The 23,667-nt window shown below is 39.8% G+C and overlaps 2 protein-coding genes across 2 annotated transcripts; both read left to right on the top strand.

The window, feature by feature from the left end:
* Nucleotides 1-5,291: 5,291 nt before the first annotated feature.
* Nucleotides 5,292-8,919, top strand: cacybp (calcyclin binding protein). Its single transcript, XM_057857791.1, has 6 exons — nt 5,292-5,455; nt 5,957-6,167; nt 6,253-6,349; nt 6,507-6,606; nt 8,192-8,286; nt 8,383-8,919. The coding sequence occupies exons 1-6, from the start codon at nt 5,438-5,440 to the stop codon at nt 8,549-8,551; spliced, it is 690 nt and encodes a 229-aa protein (XP_057713774.1). The 5' UTR covers nt 5,292-5,437; the 3' UTR covers nt 8,552-8,919.
* A 1,929-nt stretch (nt 8,920-10,848) lies between these two features.
* plk3 (polo-like kinase 3 (Drosophila)) lies at nt 10,849-23,023 on the top strand. The gene is made up of 15 exons (XM_057858419.1): nt 10,849-11,201; nt 12,232-12,339; nt 12,413-12,529; nt 13,264-13,393; nt 13,542-13,629; nt 15,820-15,915; nt 17,742-17,940; nt 18,051-18,177; nt 18,532-18,647; nt 20,418-20,538; nt 20,605-20,688; nt 20,772-20,934; nt 21,011-21,140; nt 21,222-21,332; nt 21,416-23,023. The coding sequence occupies exons 1-15, from the start codon at nt 10,983-10,985 to the stop codon at nt 21,608-21,610; spliced, it is 2,004 nt and encodes a 667-aa protein (XP_057714402.1). The 5' UTR covers nt 10,849-10,982; the 3' UTR covers nt 21,611-23,023.
* Nucleotides 23,024-23,667: the final 644 nt, after the last annotated feature.

The raw sequence follows: 23,667 nt of genomic DNA, 5'->3' as shown, positions 1-23,667 counted from the left end.
CCAAAATCATCAATATTAAAACAATAAAAGGCTTGAACTACTTCATTTGTGTGTAATGAATCTAAAATATATGAAAGTAATGTTTATCAGTACAGTACAGAAAATGATGAACTTTATCACAATATGCTAATTTTTTTGAGTAGGACTAGTAGGCAGTGTACACTAATGCAAATTTATCTGTATTTGTACTTTCTTTCCTTCATATTCCATGCCACTTAGCCGAATGAGGGTCACAGGGGTTGTGGAGTCTCAGCTAACTATTGGCAGTAGGCAGGGTACACCCTGAATTGGTTGCCAGCCAATTGTAGGACACAACGAGACAACCATTCACCCACACACTCATTCCAATGGACAATATGGAGCCTGCCATACATGTTTTTGAGTTATGGGAGGAAACCCACACAGGCACAGGGAGAACACACTGAGTGAAAACAGGGAGGCCAGAGCCTGAGATTTAGTGATGAAAATGTTTATTTTGAATGTTCAATACATAAGTTCCAGCAATCAAAATTTACCAAAGACAAAATATGAATTTTTGAAAAGTGACAGGAAATCAAACTTATTTGCTCCCATCCATTTTCTTTAAGTACTGGCTTATGAGCTTCCGTCCATAAACATTGGACAAAACCAGGATAAGGGATTAAATCTCTGAATATTGGTCATACTGGATCATTTAAACCTCAAATTGGTTGCTCAAAAGCTGGCTAAACTGATCCTGGACAAGTAAACATAGTGATTTAGCCTCTGCCAGGATAAACTTCTGCTGTCAATCTTTGACAAATTCGAGCAGGCTAAACACATACACAGTGCTATGCTGCCTTATTTTGTCGTGTAGTTTGATGAAAGGGGGAACATTTCAGAGTTAATTCCTGTTTATCCTGAACAAGGGCATCGGTTTGCATAGGGACGGTAGAGACATAACACTACCAACTTTTCAGGATGCTAAAATTGTCCTCACCAAGTTTTAAGCAATCTTATTTGCATTACTGTATATAATGACTTCAGTTATATAGGTAATTTAGATTCTCTCCCCATATTTTGTCAGGATAGAATTGACCCTACCATTATTAAGTGAATCATTTTCATTGTGTTCAGAGACTTACATTTACCCCTTTTCGCTGCTGAATGTGCCACTCATTGTTTTCCCCCTCAAATGCACGTTTGATTGGCTGATGACTTGACACCCCCCACACACACACACACGCACTCACAGCCCCATGCCGCCTCCTCCGTCCCCTTCGAAAACGAGGGATATTGGAATTTTTTTGCGGCCAGCAGCAGCAGCTGCAGCCACTCTAAGTAATGTAAAAAGATGTCAATGTTGTGTAGATGGGGAACACACCACTAATTTTGCTACTGAAAGTCCGACATGTATCAGCTTTATCATAACGTTAAACTGTGAATTTGCTAAACTGCAAAACTTGAGTTGGAACCTGCTTAGAGAGGTGTCCTCCTGTATGTGCTTTCTACTGTGAACATTGACTAAATTGTGAGAAATGTAGAAATGTAAACCAAGGTTTATCCCTCTCTCCCCAATTTTCATTTTTACTTTATTTATGTGGTTTTAAAGCAGCCCAAAGGAACTTTAGTTTTTTTGTTGAGTTTGGCTGTGCTTGTGACAAAAACAGTAGTGTCTTATAGAGCAGGGCGGTAAACCGAAAATTTACCGTTACCGAAATTCTTCACGATGACCGACGTAATTTTGACCATGTCGGTAAATTCGGTGATTTAATAAAAGAAGAAAATATAGTCTTTTCATCCCGCTTTGACTCTGTGTTGTTCGGCTATGTTCATTCCCCTTTAAGAAAGCAGACAGTGTGCTTACGTTTGGAGTCACATGGTTTTCAGGAAGCCAATCAAACAGAAGCCCGTTAGGCTAACGCTAGCAGCTAACGCTAGCGGCTAACGCTACAAGTAAACGGGATGAAGTCGGGCTTAAGTTAGCTTCGCCAAACTTTCACCCGACATTAAGTAAACTCTTGACGGGTTCCAGATAGGGATGGAAAAACCGAGGCTTTCTGAAACAATGAACCACTTTTAAGACAATTGCCCTAAATTGAATCACTGTTTGACACACTGCAAGAGCCCCATCTACTGGATAAACAGTACACGTTTCTTTTAAAAGTAAAGTTGACAAATTGCCTCAGCATTACATATCTTCAATAGAATTAAGTGGATGTCGTCTATTTCAACCAGGAGATCGTATCGTTATTAAGTGTGATTTACACAATTAAACTATGTGAAACCTGTGTCATTGCTTTTGTCTGTGAAGATGTGTTCAAAGCAGTATTTGTAATACACGACAGTGCTAGTCTTGTAAGTGGCTCGTCCTAGATGACGGGGAGTAACTATTGTATTGTTTATTTTTTGTAAAAATTACAGTACAGTAAGCACAGTGCTTGGGAACAGGAATATTATTTATTGCATACTGTAAGGATTTCCAAAATCATAAGATGTAAATAATTGAGCCGAATAAAAGAAAGGAAAGGTTTGTGAAACATTTTATTTTTTAATTAAGTATAATTTCTGGGGGGCGGGTGGATGTGTCGTATTTGTATCTATTCTAAATATCTAAACGTATGCCACTATCTAGTGTATAACAATGCGGAATGAATTTAATGAAATTCAAGTGATGATGTTTTTCAAGTCATACAAGCTGTTATAAATGTTCACAAAAGAATTCTTATCGTTTACAAGATTTTTTTTAATACTTAATGTTTAGACTGCATGTGCAATTGTTAAATTGAAAGCTGGTAAATAAATTTAATGAGAAACTTAATTTGTATTCCATGCATTGATTCAAATTTTCAAATTATATAACAGTTTGCTTGGGCGAATTTATCGTCATTTATCGTTATCGAGGTAAATCTGCTCAATCTATCGTGATACGTACTTAAGGCCATATCGCCCAGCCCTAGTGTCTTACGTGAAGGAAGGCTGATTTTTTATTTATCTTTGTTATTCCCTGACTAATAGTTTTTTTTCACTTATATTTTAATTGATATATATATATATATATATATATATATATATATTAGGGCTGTCAAAATTATCGCGTTAACGGGCGGTAATTAATTTTTTTAATTAATCACGTTAAAATATTTGACGCAATTAACGCACATGCCCCGCTCAGACAAATTTAAATGACAGTACAGTGAAATGCCCACTTGTTAATTATGTTTTATGGAGTTTTGCTGCCCTCTGCTGGCGCTTGGGCATGACTGATTTTATAGGCTTCAGCACCCATGAGCATTGTGTAAGTAATTATTGACATCAACAATTGCGGGCTACTAGTTTATTTTTTGATTGAAAATTTTACAAATTTTATTAAAACTTAGAAATCAAGTTATAGAAATCAAAATTTCTATAACTTGTACGAACATTTTTCTTTTAAGAACTACAAGTCTTTCTATCCATGGATCGCTTTAACAGAATGTTAATAATGTTAATGCTATCTTGTTGATTTATTGTTATAATAAACAAATACTGTCCTTATGTACCGTATGTTGAATGTATATATCCATCTTGTGTCTTATCTTTCCATTCCAACAATAATTTACAGAAAAATATGGCATATCTTATAGATGGTTTGAATTGCGATTAATTGCAATTAATTACGATTAATTAATTTTTAAGCTGTAATTAACTCGATTAAAAATTGTAATCGTTTGACAGCCCTAATATATATACACACATATATATATATATGTTTATTTTTCAACAATGTTGAGTTGTCTTAAGACAAATGTTTATTTTTTGCATTCCTGGGTAGTCAAGAGATTATCAACAAGTTTGTATTTATTGTGTATTTTAATATAATTTGAGTTATGTTTAATTATTGAAATATAAATCTCCTAATTAAATCCAGATATTTATTCTTGAAGTTTTCAGACTGTTTCTTTAGTAGTTTTTGAAAACAAAGGTTTGAATCAAACGGTGTATCACCTGAACAAATACATGTGAAAGTTAGTCTAAGTCAATACAGATGTATTTTGCATTGATCATTTCGCCGATTAATTAATTAGGTTCATATTAGTGAGAAATCTAGCCCTGACCCTAATTCACCTAATCTGTTTGTCCGTCCCCAGCGTGCACATGCAGTTATATCGTCCCTACCAATGTTGACCAGGGGCGGACTGGTAATCTGTAGCTTCTGGAGGATCACAGAACGGCCGGTGCTCTGGACGGCCGGCGGCCGCCATACACTGTCTTTATCCCTCTATCCTCTATGATTATCTACAGTTCGCACCTAATCCGATAGGTGGCAGCAATGCGCTTGGCTGTTAACAGCCAATCTGATAGGAGGAGAACGAAGAAGTGGCCCATTGCCGCAAGGCGCTGTGACTCTGAAAGACTTGCTGTGGGCCACGAAGTGGCAGGATAGAGCGATAAGAGCTTTGGCGGACTTTCTAGTTGCCGCCGGGCTGAGATGGAATGAAGAGGGTTACTTGTTAGGGATATTGGCAATTGTTATCCACCAGGTAGCTATAATTTAAATGGAATAAATGGCAACTAAAGGGCTAGTATTTTAGCTGTAAAACAACATATGCACACGCAGCAGCAATATTAACTCAGAAGAAATATAACAAATATTCATAAAACGAATGGTTTAACTTTAGAGTTTAGGTAGTTAAATTGATATGATATATATTTTTAATCATTTATATATCGTTTTGTTTTCTGGTTAATACTTTCCAATGAAGGTTATGTGTACAGGATTTGTCTTGAAATGTTTATTGTATTTTCATTGAAATTTATTATTTGTGCGGCAAGATTAATTATGACATAAACAATGAAGTCATTTTATAGACACAGGGGATATGTGTTATTATAATCAATTGGATACATAAAACTTGCTTTTAAAAAAATAAATTCTTTAATTTGTTTATTCAGGTTGATCATAGAGCTAGGGCAGAAGATGAATCCAACTCCAGTTCAGCTTTGCAGTATTTTGAGCGCCCCAAGTCAGACAGTCACAGTCAGGACACATTTTCTTCATTTTTCTCTCAAAGTGCGCGAAATTGATGCATTTTACAATAAAACATAGAAAACATTTCTCCCGGGGGGCATGCCCCCGGACCCCCCTAGAGGGTCTGTGTTTCCCTTCGTACAGTGATTCTTTTGGGCTGGGCTGGGTCAAAGTCCAGGGCTGCTTTTTAGTCCCAGTCCGCCCCTGATGTTGACACCAAACCTACGCCCTTGATCCTGAACGTCTTATGCCTTGTTTCTTGTGCAAACCTGACCGAAACGCAAACGGTTCTGTAATTCCGCTTTCATTCGATAAGTGGCAGCAGTGCACTCACCTCGATGATACGTCACTACGGTTTCTTTCGAGGAAGAAAGCGGCATTGCGTTGCGCATGACAAACGGACTTAGCGCGCCGAAGCCACTATCTTTCAGCAAATAAAGACTTAAAAGTGCAGCATTTAAAGCCCAAATGGATCTGACAGAGCAGGTACATAAAGCCTTATAATTTCGTTTACTTAAATGTAAGATGTATGCGCACGGTTTGAATTATTTTACCCCGCTAGCTTCCTTCTACGGTTAAAATGAAAGTAATGCTACATGTGCTAAGTTCTAGAACATTGTATTGCTTTTCCCTTACTTGGATTCCATTTGTATTTTAAAAAGGAATTTGTTACTTGTTAGAATAATTCATTTGAAGAGTATTCGATGGCATATACGACAGTCATAGTCTGGTGTTCAACTGAATAGATTTCAATTTCACACGTTTGTAAGTACAGCGAGATAAGATCGTTGTTTCAGTTCGTTATTTTTAAAAACGTTTTTGTTTGGTGGTGTGCAGACATTTACCTGTTTAAATATGTGACTCGATGCAATAAATGTGGAAAGAGTTTAGTTTGTTGGTGGAGCAGAATCCACCAAAGCATGGAAACGTGTTATAGTATTGAGTTTTTAAAGCATTCATCTAATGCTATCAAATCCCATTGAAAAGATAAACCAGTTGGAGGCAGATTTACTGGAGCTGGGTTCTCTGGTGGAAAAGGCCGAAAGGACAAGAGTGCAGGAAGTCCTCAAACAAGAGCAGAAGAAGGTTGAGAAAGAGATCGCCGTCAAACGTCAGCAGAAAGAGCAACAAGCCCGAAGACAGGCTGATCCAGTGGCGTCCTCCAAGGCAGCGTACACTGTGAAGATTACCAACTATGGTATGACGTCGCGCATTGCATATTTCTTGTCATGTTGAGAGTCTCGATCTTTAAATGCTTGATTGCATCTCTCTATCTAATGCAGCATGGGACCAATCGGAGAAATTTGTGAAAATCTACCTCACATTGAAAAATGTGCACAACATTCCATCTGAGAAAGTGGAAGTCAATTTTACGGAAAGGTTTGTACTATTAATTATAGCATTACAAGAACATTTAGATTATTAAGATTAAGAATGTAACGCCCGTAAATCAATTACCATTTACCATTTACCTCTGTGTTTTTGGGAGGCGTTAAGTGTTGCACATCAAATGAATGTACTTGTTGTCCTGCTCTAGGTCATTTTCTGTGCTGGTAAAGGAGCTCGATGGGAAGAATCACCAAATGACTGTTCTCAATCTGTTGTATCCAATTGATGAGCAGAACAGCAGCACCAAGGTGGACCATGATTTTAAAATAGTTTCTATGTTCATTAAGGGTCTGACTAGAGGTGGGAATCTTGGGGCACCTAACAATTCGATTACGATTCAGAGGCTCCGATTCGATTATAAATCGATTCTTGATGCACCCCAAAAATTAATAAATAAAATACTCAAGTCCCAATTCTGTATCAGCAGCTTTAAACTACATTCAATTAATTTAATGTTGTGAATCAACCGTTAAAATTGCTCCCGGTATTCCATAATTTCTCTTCTGTCTACTTTCAACATGTTAAAGTTTTAAAACTGTTTCATCATTTAAAGATAGATTTAAGTCAAGATTTTGCCGATTTAGGGAGTATTTTAGATAAAAAGTTAATTGGTTCACTACAACAGAGCCTTCAAGAGAAGTCTACTGCTTTAAGATGGCGGCTGTGAAACATTAAAACTGTTCAGACCAACGGGACACTTAGACTTCCATTCTCCGTGTCAAACAGCTGAATGGGACAGGTTAAAAATAACTAAATAAGATGGCGGCTGTTTACTACCGGTGTAGGCGCACTATCCTATTCCCCTCACTATCCACTCGCGGGGGCCTGCGCTTGTCAGTGACGTTCCTTATTCTCGCTATATGAATATACAACTTTAGCATTTGTTAATAATACGCTCTGTGTGTAGTATCATCCATCGATTTTCCTTTTTAAATGAGCACTTTTAACGAACGCAAGAAGTAACAACGGGAACATTTTTAAACAGGCATTTCACGGGAGAGCATTTCGACTCTTCGGCCAATCACGGGAGAGCATTTCGACTCTTCGGCCAATCATATAGCGAGAACGAGTGGATAGTGAGGGGAAGAGGATAGTGAACCTACACCGGCGGCAAGTCTGTCATTTCGCATCTAGTTCTCTATACATGTTCTAACGCTGCCGTCGTCTGTCATCTCGCATCTAGTTCTACGTATATGTGATATCTACCGTAGCCGTATGTGGCTTTGTTTGTAGCAACTAGCTAGACTAACTCACTGTTTGCCATTGACGGCGCTAGACGTCCGATTCGTTTTGACTGGATTGGACATCTAGTGCCGTCAATGTCTCTGAAATCAGAGCATTTACAGCCAGTCTTTTTTGGGCATTTATAGGTCACTTGTTGTTCATTTTAGAGCTTTTACGGATTACCTCCTGTTGATTTTGAGTCACTTCATTTTCAGCAACCCAAATTCAGCAACAAGCGACCTGTAAATGCCTCAAAATGAAAAGGATGTGACCTGTGAATGCCACAACTGGAAAAAGAATTGATCAAAACTAACAGGAAATGACGTCAAATGCCCCAAAACTAACTCGTTGCCTGGCATTGGCTGCCACTGACTGCCATAAAGATCCAATCCGTTTGAAGTGGGAGGGGTTGCAGCAAATGAACTTTCATTCATTCCCTTCCATCCCTCCCAATTCAAATGGATTAGACGTCTACTAGTGATAAACTCATTCCAATTCACAGCGAAAGGATGTGTTTATTAGTTGTATTGTTCCCACACCTAGTGCTAATACAGTTTTGTTTTGAATTGAAGCACAATGTGTTTAAAAGCCCTGTCTTGCCTTCCACAGATAAAAACAGACATGGTTTTGATCATGTGCAAGAAGAAGGCGACCAAGAAGTGGGAGTACCTCACCACGGTGGAAAAACAGGCAAAGGATAAGGAGTAAGACACCGCCTTATTAAATAGGGTCTGTTGTGATCATTGGAAGACAACTAACTTCCCTCGTTTCTGGTATTTCTTCTTTTTTGCCGTAAAAAGTAAGCCCACCCCAGCTGATGACAACGCAGACCCCAGTGAGGGTCTCATGAGCATGTTGAAGAAAATCTACTCAGAGGGCGATGATGAGATGAAGAGAACCATCAATAAAGCTTGGTCGGAATCGCAGGAGAAGAAATTAAGAGGAGATGAAGGTCAAATGGATTTTTGAAATGTAAATCTTATCTTTCATGAGAGTTGATTGTGTCAAGTAATGTCCAATATACAAATGAAATTCCTGACAATATGTTGTCCAAAACATGAGATTGCCTGCTATATGTTGTTCATTGTTTTAAGGTAAAAATAAAAATATTACACTACTACAAGGATATAATTTCTTAGACCAAAACCACACCTTCAGTAAATATACTTAACATGTTTCATTTTAAACTATTGTCTGTTTTGCTGTCATTCCATAACCAATGACCGTTCAGAAGAGTAGCAGTTTCTTCCAGTGATTTTACTTTGCTGAAACATGTGTATCTTGTCACAATTTCGATGGATTGTTAGTCCATACTATTCCAGTCAATTATGCACTTGTCATGAATAAATATGTTTTTAAAAAATTTGGGGGGTTATCTCATATTTTTTGATGGCAAACCTTTAAAACAATTTAGGAAACGTCGAGCAGTTCAGTCGACAGGTGGTGCTGTTGTCTTTCTGGATCGCAATTGCAGGGAAACTTCAATTTACTCAATTGTTTCGGAACGTAACCATTAAATTAACTGCTTTATGTAGAGGATTTCAACCAACGTATGAAGAGACAGTGTCACGAAGAACACTATGCTGGGATGGAAGTGTTTGGAACCTTGAAATGTCGGAAAATCAAATACCCACTATAAAGAGTCTGTACTAAAGTTTTTGTCCAACAGACGGCAGCAGTGTTTCGATCTAAACCTAAGTAAAGGTATTTTCTCCCCATGCAAACTATAAACCGCAACTTTTTTCCCTCATTTTGAATCCTGCGGCTTATAGTCCAGTGCGGTTTATTTGACAGCGGCGTCATTAGACTGCCAAAAGACCGTCATAATTATGACAGTATCATGGGCATTAATGAATGCTTATGACAGATGTCATTAAATGTCATCCAGCAAATTATGTCACCAACTCCATTTATGTCCTGCTTGGATCTTTTCCATCCATTCAAAAGTGAGATAAATTGCCGGATTACACAAAATTACATCTTTCATAAGCATTAATGCTCATGTCAATGTCATGTCATAATTATGATGGTCTTATGACAGTCTAATGGCGCCACTGTCAAATAAAGTGTTATGAAATACCATAATTAGCTATTAATAAAACAACTGGAAAAGTAAAGAAATAATTAGCACAGAATATGAATTTTGATTGTTATTTACATCTGTAGCGCTGCAATGCATGCTAGGAGGCATGTTGGACAACAACAGTGTTGACTGCAGGTGGTAGCACAGGTTGACTGTCTCCGCCAAGGGAGCAGTGTTGGCCAAGTGAAGCTTCTTGAAGTATGAAGCTTTGCAGCCAATTTGTTCAAGGCTTCATGGTGGTTTATTTGGTCTCATAACAGTCTGTCAAATAAAGTGTTACCGTTTAATATCTTTTGGTGTAAATATCCCATAATACAGTGAGGACAGCTGCGGCTTATAGTCCAGTGCGACTTATCTATGAACAAATGCAATTTTCGTGTCAAATTTTGTGGGTGGCGGCTTATTGTCAGGTGTGCTTTCTAATCCGAAAATCACGGTTCATACAGAGATCTAAGTCCATATTCAAAGAAAGAACCAGAAAATTCATTGACTGCTCAGTTTTAGTCAAAACTGCAGAATGGGAAAAAACAAGCATTAAAATCGACTGCACTGTAAACGGAAGCTTAACAACTTCAAAAACTCCAAAACTTAGTTTAATGGAAGATTGCAGGCAAGTATCAGGTGATTACCGCCACCTCCTGTACAAGAGTGTGGTGGTTTTTATTGGTCAATATCTTGTTCACCTGCCTAATCCTGCTTGTACTCGTGTTGCTGCCTCTTGTGCTCAATTACGGTACAGTCACATGTGACTTATCGATTGCGCCAGAGGCATGAAAACGAAACTATCAATTCACAATGAGAAAAACAGCAAACCGACAAAAATATCGTGTAACGCAGGCGACAATTTGAAAAGTCGTGGAATAAAAAGTATAGATACCTGCTGTAAAATTGTGTAGTGAGATAAAAGTAAAAAGAACTACTTCAGATTTGTACTCAAGTAAAGTAGATACACAAAAATACAGCAACCAAGTACTTTTACTTCGTTACATTCCACTACCGTTGTAATGTAACCAACTACGTACTCAACTGGGGTTTTGGGGAAAATAACAGGGTTAGTCGGGTAGTCCTATTTTTCTTTCCATTCACATTTTCGTCCATGACTGTCTGGAGAAGTTTCCCTTTTAGCCACGCCCCCCGTCTGTGACTCCACCCACAGCGTATATATAGTCCTTTTGGAGCATTCTGAGCCGTCAACCGACATGCCAGATGGATGAAACAGAGTGAGACAGTCCTTTCCTTTGCCAAACGCATCAACTTCTCCAAATAGGAATACAAGAAGATTATTTTTGTGCGCTTTGTCAGACGCCGCCGCATTAAATGGATATCGGTTGCTTCACGGCGGCGCAGCGTCTCTCGTGCCACAACATGAATGCGGATTTAATGAAGAAGCCCGCCGCCGAAGGAGCCCAGCAAGCCGGGGCTCCGGTGGCCAAAGCCGGCCGCGCTAAATCAGAGCCTGGTAAACCGGAGCTTGCGCAGGTGGTAACCGACGCCAAGACTGGTCGCTCGTACAGTAAAGGAAAGCTTTTGGGAAAGGTAATACATGTTTCATGTATGTACGTGTCGTTAGCGTGTTGATTGTGTGTGTCAAATCATACGAGGTTGTGATGCAGGTGTGTCTCATTAGCAAGGTGTGCCATTTTTTACCATTCGAAGCTTCTACATTTTAGTTAAGAGGCGTTGGACAAGCTACAACAGCGTCAAGGATGATGTTAAATTATTTCACAAAAAATATTCGAACCTTTAGACAATGTATCAACATGTTGCGTGTCATAGTTCACAGCTACCAAGTCATGTCTGTGCTCTGATATGCCGCAGAGCCGCCAACCAACGTCAAATTCGCGCTTAATGAGAATGCAGTAGCCCGGCCTCTGTTTCTGCCTGCATGCCTGCTTTCGACCATCCGTGCTTCTTTTTGGTGCATCAGATGCACGCAAATGACGCAGAGGATGCTTCAGGCGCAACGACCGAGGCTGGAAAGCACCATTATTAGCTTTCCACAAACTGGTGTCTTTTGATCATGGTGATGCTTTAACAGTCATGTGCTCAGTTTCTACGTGCTTTAATGTGGTGCCCTGACAATGTTCAGCTTATGATGTACTGCGAAATTAAAGGTTAAATGGAGCTGTGTACGTGGATTCCCCACCTCCTCAATCAAGTTATTCATTTCGACTAGTTCCGATCTGATCGCCTCCATTTTCCTCCCCAAGGGTGGTTTGAGATGACATTTAAAAACTCAATAATGTACCTCGGAGGTGGCCAATTCAGTCATACTTGACCCTTTTTAATTGATAGGGGGCAAGAATCACTTTTGTAATCACTTTGATAATGCGCCTACATAAATCTAGACACTGATGATTGAATTTGTTGTAGTTTAAAGTATTTTCAGCAAACAAGATTTAAGCCCTAAATGTGGCGTATACGTTTCACTATATTTGCCTTAGTGAAAGTGAGATCTGTACAGCACAGCGTTGTCTTGAGTCATTTGTGTGAATGAGACTTTACAGGTTAAAACTAGGTGTGTTAGAGGAATTCCAATTTGATCCCTTCTGTTTTTCTCCTCAAGGGTGGCTTTGCCCGATGCTACGAAATGACAGACCTGTCGAGCAACAAAATGTTCGCCGTCAAGGTGATTCCACAGAGCAGGGTGTCCAAACCGCACCAGAGGGAGAAGGTATAGGCGAATGCGGCACACGTTTGTATGCACATCCCTTTGCACAAATCATGCTTATCATCTGTCATTGCAGATCACCAATGAGATCGAACTGCATAAAACACTGTCGCACAAGCACGTGGTGAAGTTCTCTCATTATTTCGAGGACCAGGATAATATCTACATATTCCTCGAGCTCTGCAGTCGCAAGGTGAAGAGTTCTACGGAATTGGCGGTCTGATTTATCTAGATGTGCTAGACCAGGGGTGTCAAATGTACAGCCCACGGGTGGTTGTTCTGCCTGACAGGCATGTTGTAATTCATTCATACTGTACAAACAAAATCACGTACTTTTATTTTGACATTGGCGCTGTAAAATCCGCAGTCATATTCGTCCATTCGTTCCCTCCCAGTCCAAATCGATTGGACGTCGAGCACCTTCAATGGCAGCCAATGAGTTAACAAGGAAGTGACCCGGAAATGCCCCAATATCAACAGGAAGCAGTCCAGGAATGCCTAAAACGTCATTAGGAAATTATCCAAAATTTACCGGAAGTTAAGTATCTTGAATTGACATTGAAGAACTCAAAATGAACTCATGGCCCGCTATTGACAATGATAGCTGTCCAATTCACTTATACTGGAAGGACTGGCTGTGAATGCTCATCCTCTAGTGCCATCGATTCATTTGCCCCTTCAAGTCAGTGGTTTGGACGTTGAACGCTGTCAATGGAAGCCAGTGAGTTAACTTATTTGGCCAAAAAGTCCGGCATACATGAGATCTAGTTGCCATAAATGTGGCCCATGAAACAAAATGAGTTTGACACCCTTGTGCTAGACAAATTCCACCTGGGCTGCGAATGTCTGTTCGAAGCAATCAAGTACAGTTTTTCAACTTTGAAGGCTGGATGTTCATGGCTCATGGCTCTGTTGCTCCCTTAACAGTCGCTGGCCCACATTTGGAAGGCAAGACACACGCTGACAGAGCCTGAAGTGCGATATTACCTCAGACAGATCATATCTGGTCTCAAGTATCTACACAGTAAAGGCATCCTGCACAGAGATCTCAAACTAGGTATGACAGCAGCAACAAGATGGGCGGGTTGTTGGCTGCTATGACAGGAATGTTGCAATCGTGCATGAAAGCGTCCAAAGTATCAGTTGTGACTTTGGCTGTGCTGTGCAATGCTGACTTTGAAAAAATGCTTTTGTGTCTTTTCAAGGCAACTTCTTTGTGAATGAAAACATGGAGCTGCGACTGGGAGACTTTGGCCTTGCCGCCAAGCTGGAGACTGTCGAGCAGAGAAAAAAGTAGGTTTGGTTTTTAATAGATTGGGGCCACAAGCTTGTAGACTTGAAGTATTGTCTCTTTTTTTGGGCTGGAATTTGGGTTGTCAGTCTAAACTTTACTTTCGAACAGTGATAGATCTGATAGTGAAGTCTGAATAAGGGACACCTTATTGGTAGAGCCAGCCAGCTGGACCGACAACCATCCCTTTAGTTCATTTTTGGTTTGTGAAAAATATTTTTTTTCCTAAAATTATTTGACTCAAACCTGAATTAATACTGAGTTTGTCCCGTATTCAGAAACAAAAGTGCACGTCCTGTATTAAGCTCACAAGGGGCGTGCTTTGTCTTGTATTGTCATGAAAATCGAAAGTGTTTTATTTGAGAACAAACAAATACTGGTATGGTGCTTCTCAAGAATATGTAGGGGAACGCATTCCCCTGCATCTCCTGTTTTCTGACCAATGAGCTGACAGAAAGATAACAATCTTGCTCAACTCATTGGTCAAGGGTCTGTGGGTTGTCAGTTTGAAGACAGAAAACTGTGTGGGAGAATAAGGGTAAAAAGCATGTTCAAAATGATTTTTTGTATTTATTTATTTTTTTGTTCTTCCCTGTGTACTGTATTCTCACTATTTGTATTTTGTTTTTGTGTTCTGTCAATTTCGTTTGCGTTTTCGCACTATATTTGGAGTGATCATTTGCGAAACTGTTATTACTGAGGGACTTTGAATGCACCTTTTGCATTTTTAAAGTATTAAAGAATACATTGCCGATAATTATTTTTCGATGTGCTTATATCACTCAAATGTGCACCTAATTCAGGTTTGAGTAAAACGATTATATTCAAATTACTGTTAAAAATAAATAAATAAATAATTCACGTACAAAAATGATCAAAGCGTCTTTGTTATCAGGCTGCCAGGCTCTACCAATGAGGTGTCCCTTATTTTTATATTCAGGGAATTAGGAACCCTAACGGCAGCTAACATTACTGTTTACATTGACTGACACTGGGCTGCTACTGAATTATGTTAACACCCCGGTAATGGTGGCTACCACTAGAGAGCTATGTCACAAATCTACTCTCATTAGTCTATACGAACTGTTATAATTACACTATAACCTATTGAATTACCAGATTAGGCCAATAAACGGAAATCAAATTCTGACTAGAAAAATATGTATTCAGTGACGCGACCAGACCCAAGAGCACAAGTGCCTTCTAGTGTCTAGCTTGACACATGCATTGATAACGATATTTTCTATCAAATTAAATGCGCATATGTCTGACTTTCTGTGGTCTATCAGTGCCAAATGTAAACTGGGACAGAGTTTGAAGTCCTCACTTTCAAGTGCTCTATTTGGAAAGTTTTTTATTTACGCCTCTTCAAAGTAGCCCCGTGATTGATCATGCATTCTTAATTGTAGGACTCGTTTAGGGGTAATATACAAAGCAGAACGTTTTATACAGATAGAAATATGCAAACATTAAAATAACATGTATCCTGCATTTATTTTTGGCTCGTCCATACCGCTGTATAGCCTCTTGATGACTAGCAACAGTGCCTCAACCAATGAAATGGATATGATTTTATTGTTATTGTGATACTCGTATGGTCATTGGTCATAAATCACGAGAAATGGTATACGTCGGCCTGGCTGCTTATTTTTAAAAAGCATCCTACCAGTATTTGTTTGCCCTCCAAATCGGACACAATTTTTTTTTGTTTTGTTTTGTTTCATGATAATACGGGACAAAGCGTACTTTTGTTTGTGAATAAGGGATTGTTGGCGACCGTAAATGGAATACTTGTTACTACAGAAATGGCAAAAAGCACAAGGTAGCGCCAACCGCAATTTTTTTTTTTTTTTTTTTTTGTACATTTTCAGATGAGAAGTGATGAGAAATCACGTCAACCTTGCAATTCTAGTTCAATGTGTTCAGTTTCCTCAAGGTGGTTGTGTACAAGGCATTCTTGTGTGCTGTTGTCAAACGTGCAATAATGCAACCTTTCTTGATCACCCCACTAAACCAGTTTTTAAGTGGCGGTTGAATGCAGCATTGAAGGCCTAGTTTCGCTGTAGATTTGGCACATTACTGTGGAATACCTGAGGATTTAAGTAGTTCTGCTCCCCTCCCTTACTTAAGTTTGGACATATATTGAATGTTTGATTCTTTTTTTTTAACTTGATCTATGTTTCCCCGCTTAGGACCATTTGCGGAACCCCCAACTACTTGGCACCCGAGGTGCTCAACAGACAAGGTCACGGCACAGAGTCTGATGTTTGGTCCCTTGGATGTGTTATGTAAGTAAGCTGATTCTGCACTTCTGTGTATACTGGGATGGGGGGGGGGGGGGGGGGGCGGTGTTTGAGGGTTTGCCCTCAGTCATTAAGTGTGGGAAGACCTCTACTGATGTCTTGAGCAAGCTCCAACATGAATGACTAACCTCAGCCAATTGCGAAAGGACATAATGTGCCCAATCCAAAACTTCAGCCTGCTCAGAGTTCATTTGCAGCCACTTGTCAATTTTATAGAGGCCCGCGGCTTATACTAAAAATAGCACTTGACATTGCTTACAATGTTAAAATGACACGCTTGACAAATACTTCAAGTTCTAATTGTTGGTTTTATATAGCTTGACAAAGTTGGCACCTTTACTTGAGGTTTTGAAGACTGGAGCCAAGGTGCAGTTGATTACCCCCTCACCCCTCCAGTACGTTTATAGAATTGCACATTGAGTATTCAACCAACCTAATTCTTTTTATCAATTTCTGCTAGCTTAATAACACACACTGCATAGACTGTAGCTATGTTAGCTAAACTTGCATCCATGTTGCTGTAAACTAAAAGCAGTTACAGAGCATATAAAGATGTCCACAGGTAAGCTGGTGGCAATATTAAATGAGTCAATATATCGCACGGTAAATAAAAATGATGGTAATTTTCCCAGCTGCGATTTATCGCCACGTGCGTGCGTGTGTTTGCGTGTGCTGCGTGAAGTAGGCGCACACATGAGTGTTGATTGAATATGAGACACCAGTTCCTTTCAGATGTTTATTGGTCCTCCGCACGCCATACAATTAAAGTTCAGACATACAAAATAAGGAAACGCATCTGTATTAAACATTGTAAATCGTTAGTATTGCTACATTGAGGCTAATGCAAAAAGACAATGTACTAACCACTTTAGCCTGCTGTAAAGCATTGCAGTTAAAAGGTGACATTTCAAACATGAAAACTCGCTGGTTTACAGCATTCGCAAATGATGAGAGAAAAAAACTCATACTGACACAACATGGATGACTATAAGAGAAGTGCACTTTTGTTTTTGATTTTGTGGAGTGTAAAGCTTACGGTTAGTGGCACGGCGAACATACTTCCGGTAGACATTTCAAAATAAAACGATGTCATGTTTATGTAAATAATTTCTGGCGTTAATCTCACATACTTCAGATTCTACACTAAGAATAGCTTTAAAGTTATGAAAAATCTAAATGTCAATGAATAATTTGGCTTCAAATTTGATAAGGTGCACTTTGCAGGACAAGATGACAGTCATTTTGGATCAAATAAACACTTTTGATGGATTCTAATTGGGAGAGAACAAAAATGGCATTGGTTTCTCACGTATTTCATATTGTGTACTTAGCTATCTTTAAAATTACTTTTTTTAATATTATTTTTAGTTTTTTTTTAAGAATAACAATTTAATGCGTTTAAATGGGTGATTTATTAGGATCTATCGTCACGACGTAAGTGGTTGAATTGGTTAAAAATAATTGACAATAGTATCTCTATTCGGCAATAATTTATGAGACAATATATTGCCAACTAAAACTGGCAACGGGCCAAGTTACAGGCATGCATTTTTAGCCGCAATTGACTAATTGTAGTGTAAATTGGGATCATCTTTTGTTTTGTCATCAAATCTGTGTACGATAAGCATTACCGTTTGGCAAACTGAGTAAACCAGAAGGAGCAGCACAATGCACATGGAATCATAATGTGAAAATGCTTGTGTGGGCCTTTGTCCTTCAACATTTCTTTGTTTCGCTTGGAGAGAAAAGTTTGGTCACGCCTTGCTTGTTTATTTTGGGTCATGACTCTGTGCATGGCTTCTTGCATTCAGGTACACGCTGATGTGCGGCAACCCTCCTTTTGAGACACTTGACCTGAAAGAGACTTACAAATGCATCAAGGAAGTTCGCTACAACCTGCCTTCTGGGCTCTCGCCCGCCGCGCAGAAACTCATTTCAAGCATCCTACAAAAAAGCCCCAGCGACAGACTCACCCTGGATCAAATCCTTAACCACGAATTTTTCACCAAAGTAAGTCAGATTTATCCTCCGGACGCCGACAGACATCTAATCGTTTGCTGCATTGCCAACCTTCAACTTGTCACCCCAGCCTTATTGTGAGCATCTTTTGTCCCCTGCAGGGTTTCACACCCGACAAACTTCCCCCCAACAGCTGTGTCACTGTGCCTGAGCTCCACCCACCTAGCCCAGCCAAGAAATTCTTCACCAAAATGGCCAAGAGCTTCTTCAGCAAGAAGAAAGCCAAAGGTATTGTAAATATTTTCATTTATTCGCATATAATTACATATTTGTCTTATTCATTGCATGACTATGAGCTCCAACTCTTTCAATAAGATGTGAATGGGAGCTCTCAGCGTCTTTCCTTTAGCAAGGCCATTTTTGATGGTAGCTTTGCACATAATGCAATAGCTACCATCTATAATATTATTATAATAAGAGAAAGTCGACTTTGGCTGAGTCAACCTTATTGGCTCGCGTGTACTGTGGGGAATTATCCAGCAGGGTTGCTTGCGTGTCACGCTTGCTTAAAAAGGACTAGGCTCAAGTGCATGGTTTTGTTTTCCAAATGTAATTTTATGGGTGTGACTCATCATGTTGCAGTGGAGAAGGCGCCTTGTGAGGAGAAAGAGGACAAAGATATTTCCAAGCTGGTGTCTGGAATCGTCAAGTGCTCCATCAACCGCCAGATCAGCTACAAAACGGTCGGCCCTAATGAGGTGCGTCTATTTATTCTCACTCGTCACTTTGGGGCTAAATGTGATAGCAGATATTTTAGACTGATCTTTCAGTGTCATTGATGATGATAGTCGTCCAATTGTGTGGCTTTTTTTCATCCTTTTGCTATGAATTTGAATTGGTTTATCCCTAGTGGTCGTCCAATCCATTTGAACTGGAAGGGATGGCATTTACTGCTAACACTCTCAGTTCCAATTGATTGAACGTCTATCGCTGTCAATGGCAGCCAATTAGTTAGGGCTGCAACTAACGATTTTTATAATTATCTGATAAATGTAACTTTTTTTCCGATTACCCTCACAATTTGAAGTTGCTTTAGGCATGTTGTAAGTAACAATCAAGACAAAATGGATGATTATTTCCTTCAAAAATCTTATTTTATTGCAGCTTCCTGATGTACTGTACCAGTAGTCTACAACTGTACTATTTTAATCCATAAAAACGTGTTAGTTTTCAATAAAGGTTGAGTATAAACAGAAAAGGATTTCTCAATACACAAATCAGACAATAGTCCTGTTCATTCAAATAAAAAAATAAAATAAAATAAAAAAATACTGTTGATTGACATGTTTTTTTTTTTTTCTTCTGGGAAAAGTGGTGATATAAATTGTGTCAATATGATCAACATTATAGAATAAGGAGGAGGAAGACCGTGATGAATGTTTTCTTTATCAAACAGTTCAGAAATACAATCCAATTTCAAAGCACACTCTCATATGACAATTTACAATTTGTGTTGAGCTGTTATATGAATGGGTTTATGTGTGTGGTTTCTTTGTAGTCTCATTTTTTTTTTTTTTTTGATAATTATAACTCAAGTGCTAATATACTTCTCCAAAACACAATACAGACACGTATTAACATGATCGCTAACTAGCTTTGCACTCCGTCCTAAGTAGTAACTGTTCATCATGGAATACAAACAATACAATTGGCGTAATTTACTCTCCTGCGACAGAGGCGCACTGGATCTAAAAACACAAAAGACAATCTAAGTCTCAACACTTTGTAGTACTATTGATTAAAAACTCGCGATAATATCGGTTACCAATAATTATCGGCCGATAATGGCAATTATGACATCACACCGATAATCCAGGTTTTAAAAAATTCAATTTGATAATGCATTCCGATAATTATATACTTGATTTAGTCTCCAAATGTGTACAATCGACGCAGTTTTGTCCACTTCTGGGCCCACGCCTCAACCCCTCCTAAAGGCATTTTTATGCAATTACAGATTTACTTTGTAAGTATTATTAATTAATATATATTGTTTAGATGTTGGAATTTTCTACCTGTTCACATGTGATGTGGAAAAAGTAGCAAAAGATTCTCCTTTTGGTCAGTAACATTCGCTGTTGTGTATAATTTATTTTTTAATAGAATTATCGGCTGGAAGGAGGAGGAAATTATTGGTTATCGGTATCTTGAAAATGCATTATCGTGCATCACTATTATTGATTCAGCGACCCAACCTGAGTGTAGCAGTGAACTCTCTCTCCTGCTCTAATTACTGGTGTGTGCGTACAGCCTCGCATTGCACACAAACGGGGCTGCTCGTAGCTGCATGCAATAACAATTATCAAATTCGTCGGCAACTAATTTATTAATCGGTTTTAATAGATTAGTTTTTGCAGCCTTAGAATTGGTTAATGAATTTTGTCAAATAAGAAATGCTGTCTTAGTATTTTTCAATTGGCTCGTTTTTTTTCTTAAGTCAACCTAATCCCACCCCCTTCTCGCTTCAGGTACCCTCCCCCACTGGTCAGCTAGTGAGCTCAGTTCCGCTGGAGCAGACCCCCGCTGAGGAGGAATCCAGGAAGTCTATCTCGCGCTCCTTCAAGGGCACTATGGCCAGCAGCTCTGAACGTAAGCTCTTGTTGGACCTGTTATTTTAAAGAATGTCATTAAACGGATGTTTTTCCCCCTCTCCAGCATGCGAGGATGTCGTCACACCGTCCGCTGTGGCTGAATCGGCCTTGAAAGTTCTCAATGGCTGCTTGGCCAACATGCCTGCAGGTGAAAATAACTTGCAATACACCTGTTTTAACATCCTTTTGCTTTCTTTATTGTTCTTACCATGGGTTATTGTTTTTGTACAGCCATTAGAAACCCACCATGCCTGACTAGGCCCCAGTCCTTCTTGTGGGTCACCAAATGGGTGGACTACTCCAATAAATACGGTTTTGGCTACCAACTGTCAGACCAAAGCATCGGCGTGCTCTTCAACGAGGGAACGCACCTCAGCCTGTGTGATCAACGCAAGTGAGTGGAAAGCGGCCACAAATTCTCCCTTCGGACAAATGCGTAAATTGACCGTTTTTTCATTGTGCTCACCCAGGACGGTCCACTACTGCTTGACCAACAACAAGCACTTTAGCTTCCCTGCCAGTTCTCTACCTGAGCAGCTTCGGAGCCAGAAACAAATTGTGGAGCTCATGGCCAACTACATGGAACAAAATCTCATGGAGGTAGGAGCAAACGACAAGCACAATTTAAAAAATGTCTATATTTGTCATAGATTAGTCAATTTTGACCCATTTTGTCTACAGGGTGGTGATATTCACTGTCATGAACAAGTTCCTGGGCCTCCTCCTCTCCTGCTTCAGTGGGTGAAGACCGACCACGCGCTTGTCATGCTGTTCAACAATGGAACCCTCCAGGTTAGTTTTTTTTTTTTCTCCCAAATTGACCTTAACGCTTTGTAGCTGAATCTTCACAATGCTCTCCTTCTTCCTAACTCCAGGTGAACTTCTACACAGACCACACGAAGATCATCCTATCAAAGTCTGTCGACTCGTACCTACTGACCTACATCAGCCGTGAGCGTGTGTCCTACACGTACCTCCTGAGCACACTGAACGAGACTGGCTGCACAGCGGAGCTGCGTCACCGCCTCAGATACGTGCTCCACCTTCTCCAGCACCATGCTGACGCTTGATTACCCCACCCCTCGACCCCCAAAATTATAATGGACTGGATAACTGTGACACCTTCTGAGGCCCAATGACTGGCTTCCGTTTGATTGGTTGAGAGACGGGCCTCGTGACACATGTGGACTAATACCGAGGCAGCTGATGATATTCAAATCTGTTCAGATGATGCGATGGCCTCCAGAGTTCGTGCCTGTCCAAAGTTTGGCATTGTATAATGATTGGACGCTCCATGAAAGATGCCTAAAAAGAATGAAAACAACCATTGATTCTACTTCTTGGTTGCATGGTGCCAATAGAGCCTGCTGCTTTCCGCCTCTACTGATATTTGACGTTATTGCCAGGTATGGCGTCTCCGCGGTAAATGATACTTTAAATATCAACTCTTACTGGTTGAACACAAAATGGTGGTGGACCCTCTTTAATCCTCTTGGCTGATACCTAACCTGTGGACACTGGTGCGCACAATCATTTTTTCAATTTCCGTTTTAACAAAAAGATGAGCCAGCAATAGATCACACTCTGATCTTTGTTTACCTCACAGGCACACTTGACATTCCTAGCCGTATTTGGACGCTGAAATTCGGAGAGAGCCTTAGCTTCTCCGGCCTCATCGTCTGCCATTTTGTTCATAGTGTTCACTGACACGGTACACAATTTACGGGGCTATGGGAGCGACACGTTAATGCACGCTTTTTGTGTAATTCTTTTATTTAATTTTACTATCACTAGTTTTATTTGATTTTAACTTGATACCAAAAGGCCCAACTTTGGTCCATCAGACTTTTTAAAAAATTAGTTTTAAATGGACACGTAGGTGAACGCGTGTGTGCCCACATGTTCTGGTTAAGCAGACAGCCGATCGGGGGAATGAGAGGAGATGAGGGAGGGGGTGAAAAGTGCCTTTCTGAGGGGATGCCTGTATAGTGCAATAACAAGCCTCTTTAGTGAATGTCAAGCTGACGGCTTTGTCATAGTTCGCACGTGCTTTTGTACTCCAAAGTTCAAAAGCACGTCCGAAAGCGCTTCACTGTCACTACCTGGTATAAGCTTTTAAAATGAACCCTGCTCTCGTCAATGTATACTCCCCAGCAAGAAGAAAACGTTGCACTCGTTGTACTGTGAGCCTCATTTCTCGAGCCAGAGTTGTACCCTCAAAGCTGTGACCTGGAATGCAAAGTGTCTCGTACAAGTGTCGTGTCTTCAGAAACATTGTGAAAGCAAGTCTGACCATTCAGGAGAGTCTTTATTTTTCTGGCACATAATGTCCTGTTAATTTATATATTTTTTTTATTTATTCGGTTTTCTTTTTAATTTATTGTGGAATACGTTTGGTTTTGACACATGGAAATGTTCAATTCTGCTCACTTTTTGTATGTATTGTACGGGGGGGGACGTGGGACGAAAATAAAGTTTATTGAAAAGAAGACCAATGTCAGCTGTTTATTAGAAGTACTGCTCCACTGATACCAGTATCGGCAGGGGGGGGGGGGGGGGGCGATCAGGCCCAAAATGTTGGCATCTGCAAATAACAACACACAGGGTGCCAATACCATTTACCGGTCCGGTAACACTGAACGCAGCTTATTTTCTCCTGACACTCAATCCACTCTTATGTTGTGTGATCACACGTGATTACTTTGCATGCCAAGAAGCTAGCGCTATTGACCTGCTCCAGACCAATGAGAGCAGGCCATTAGTTGCTCTTAACCAATGCTCGGGCAGCTTTTTCATATGGAGGAAAAACAACCTAGGAGAAGAAAATGCTTTTTCATATGGAGGAAAAACAACCTAGGAGAAGAAAATGTTGGCGGTTTCGGAATATTTCAGCATCCAGTACAACAGCTGGGGATGGACCGCAGCAACAAACCCTGTGCAGTGGGACGAGAAGAGTGAGGCAGCAAGACGTCCGAAAAAAAATCACCGAAATGACAGTTGTCTGTAACCTGTCCCTTGCCTTCGTTGAAAGCGTGGGAATTCTTTTTATGGTTTACGCAGTACCTAAGTATAATGTCGCAAATACATTAAGGAGATGACTATCCTGCACAAAAAAAAAATGAAGTAA

Source organism: Corythoichthys intestinalis, chromosome 14 (genome assembly GCF_030265065.1).
Source record: "Corythoichthys intestinalis isolate RoL2023-P3 chromosome 14, ASM3026506v1, whole genome shotgun sequence".
NCBI classification, from domain to species: domain Eukaryota; kingdom Metazoa; phylum Chordata; class Actinopteri; order Syngnathiformes; family Syngnathidae; genus Corythoichthys; species Corythoichthys intestinalis.
The sequence above is the reverse complement of the archived record's forward strand: the minus strand, read 5'-3'. Positions and strand labels throughout refer to the sequence as shown.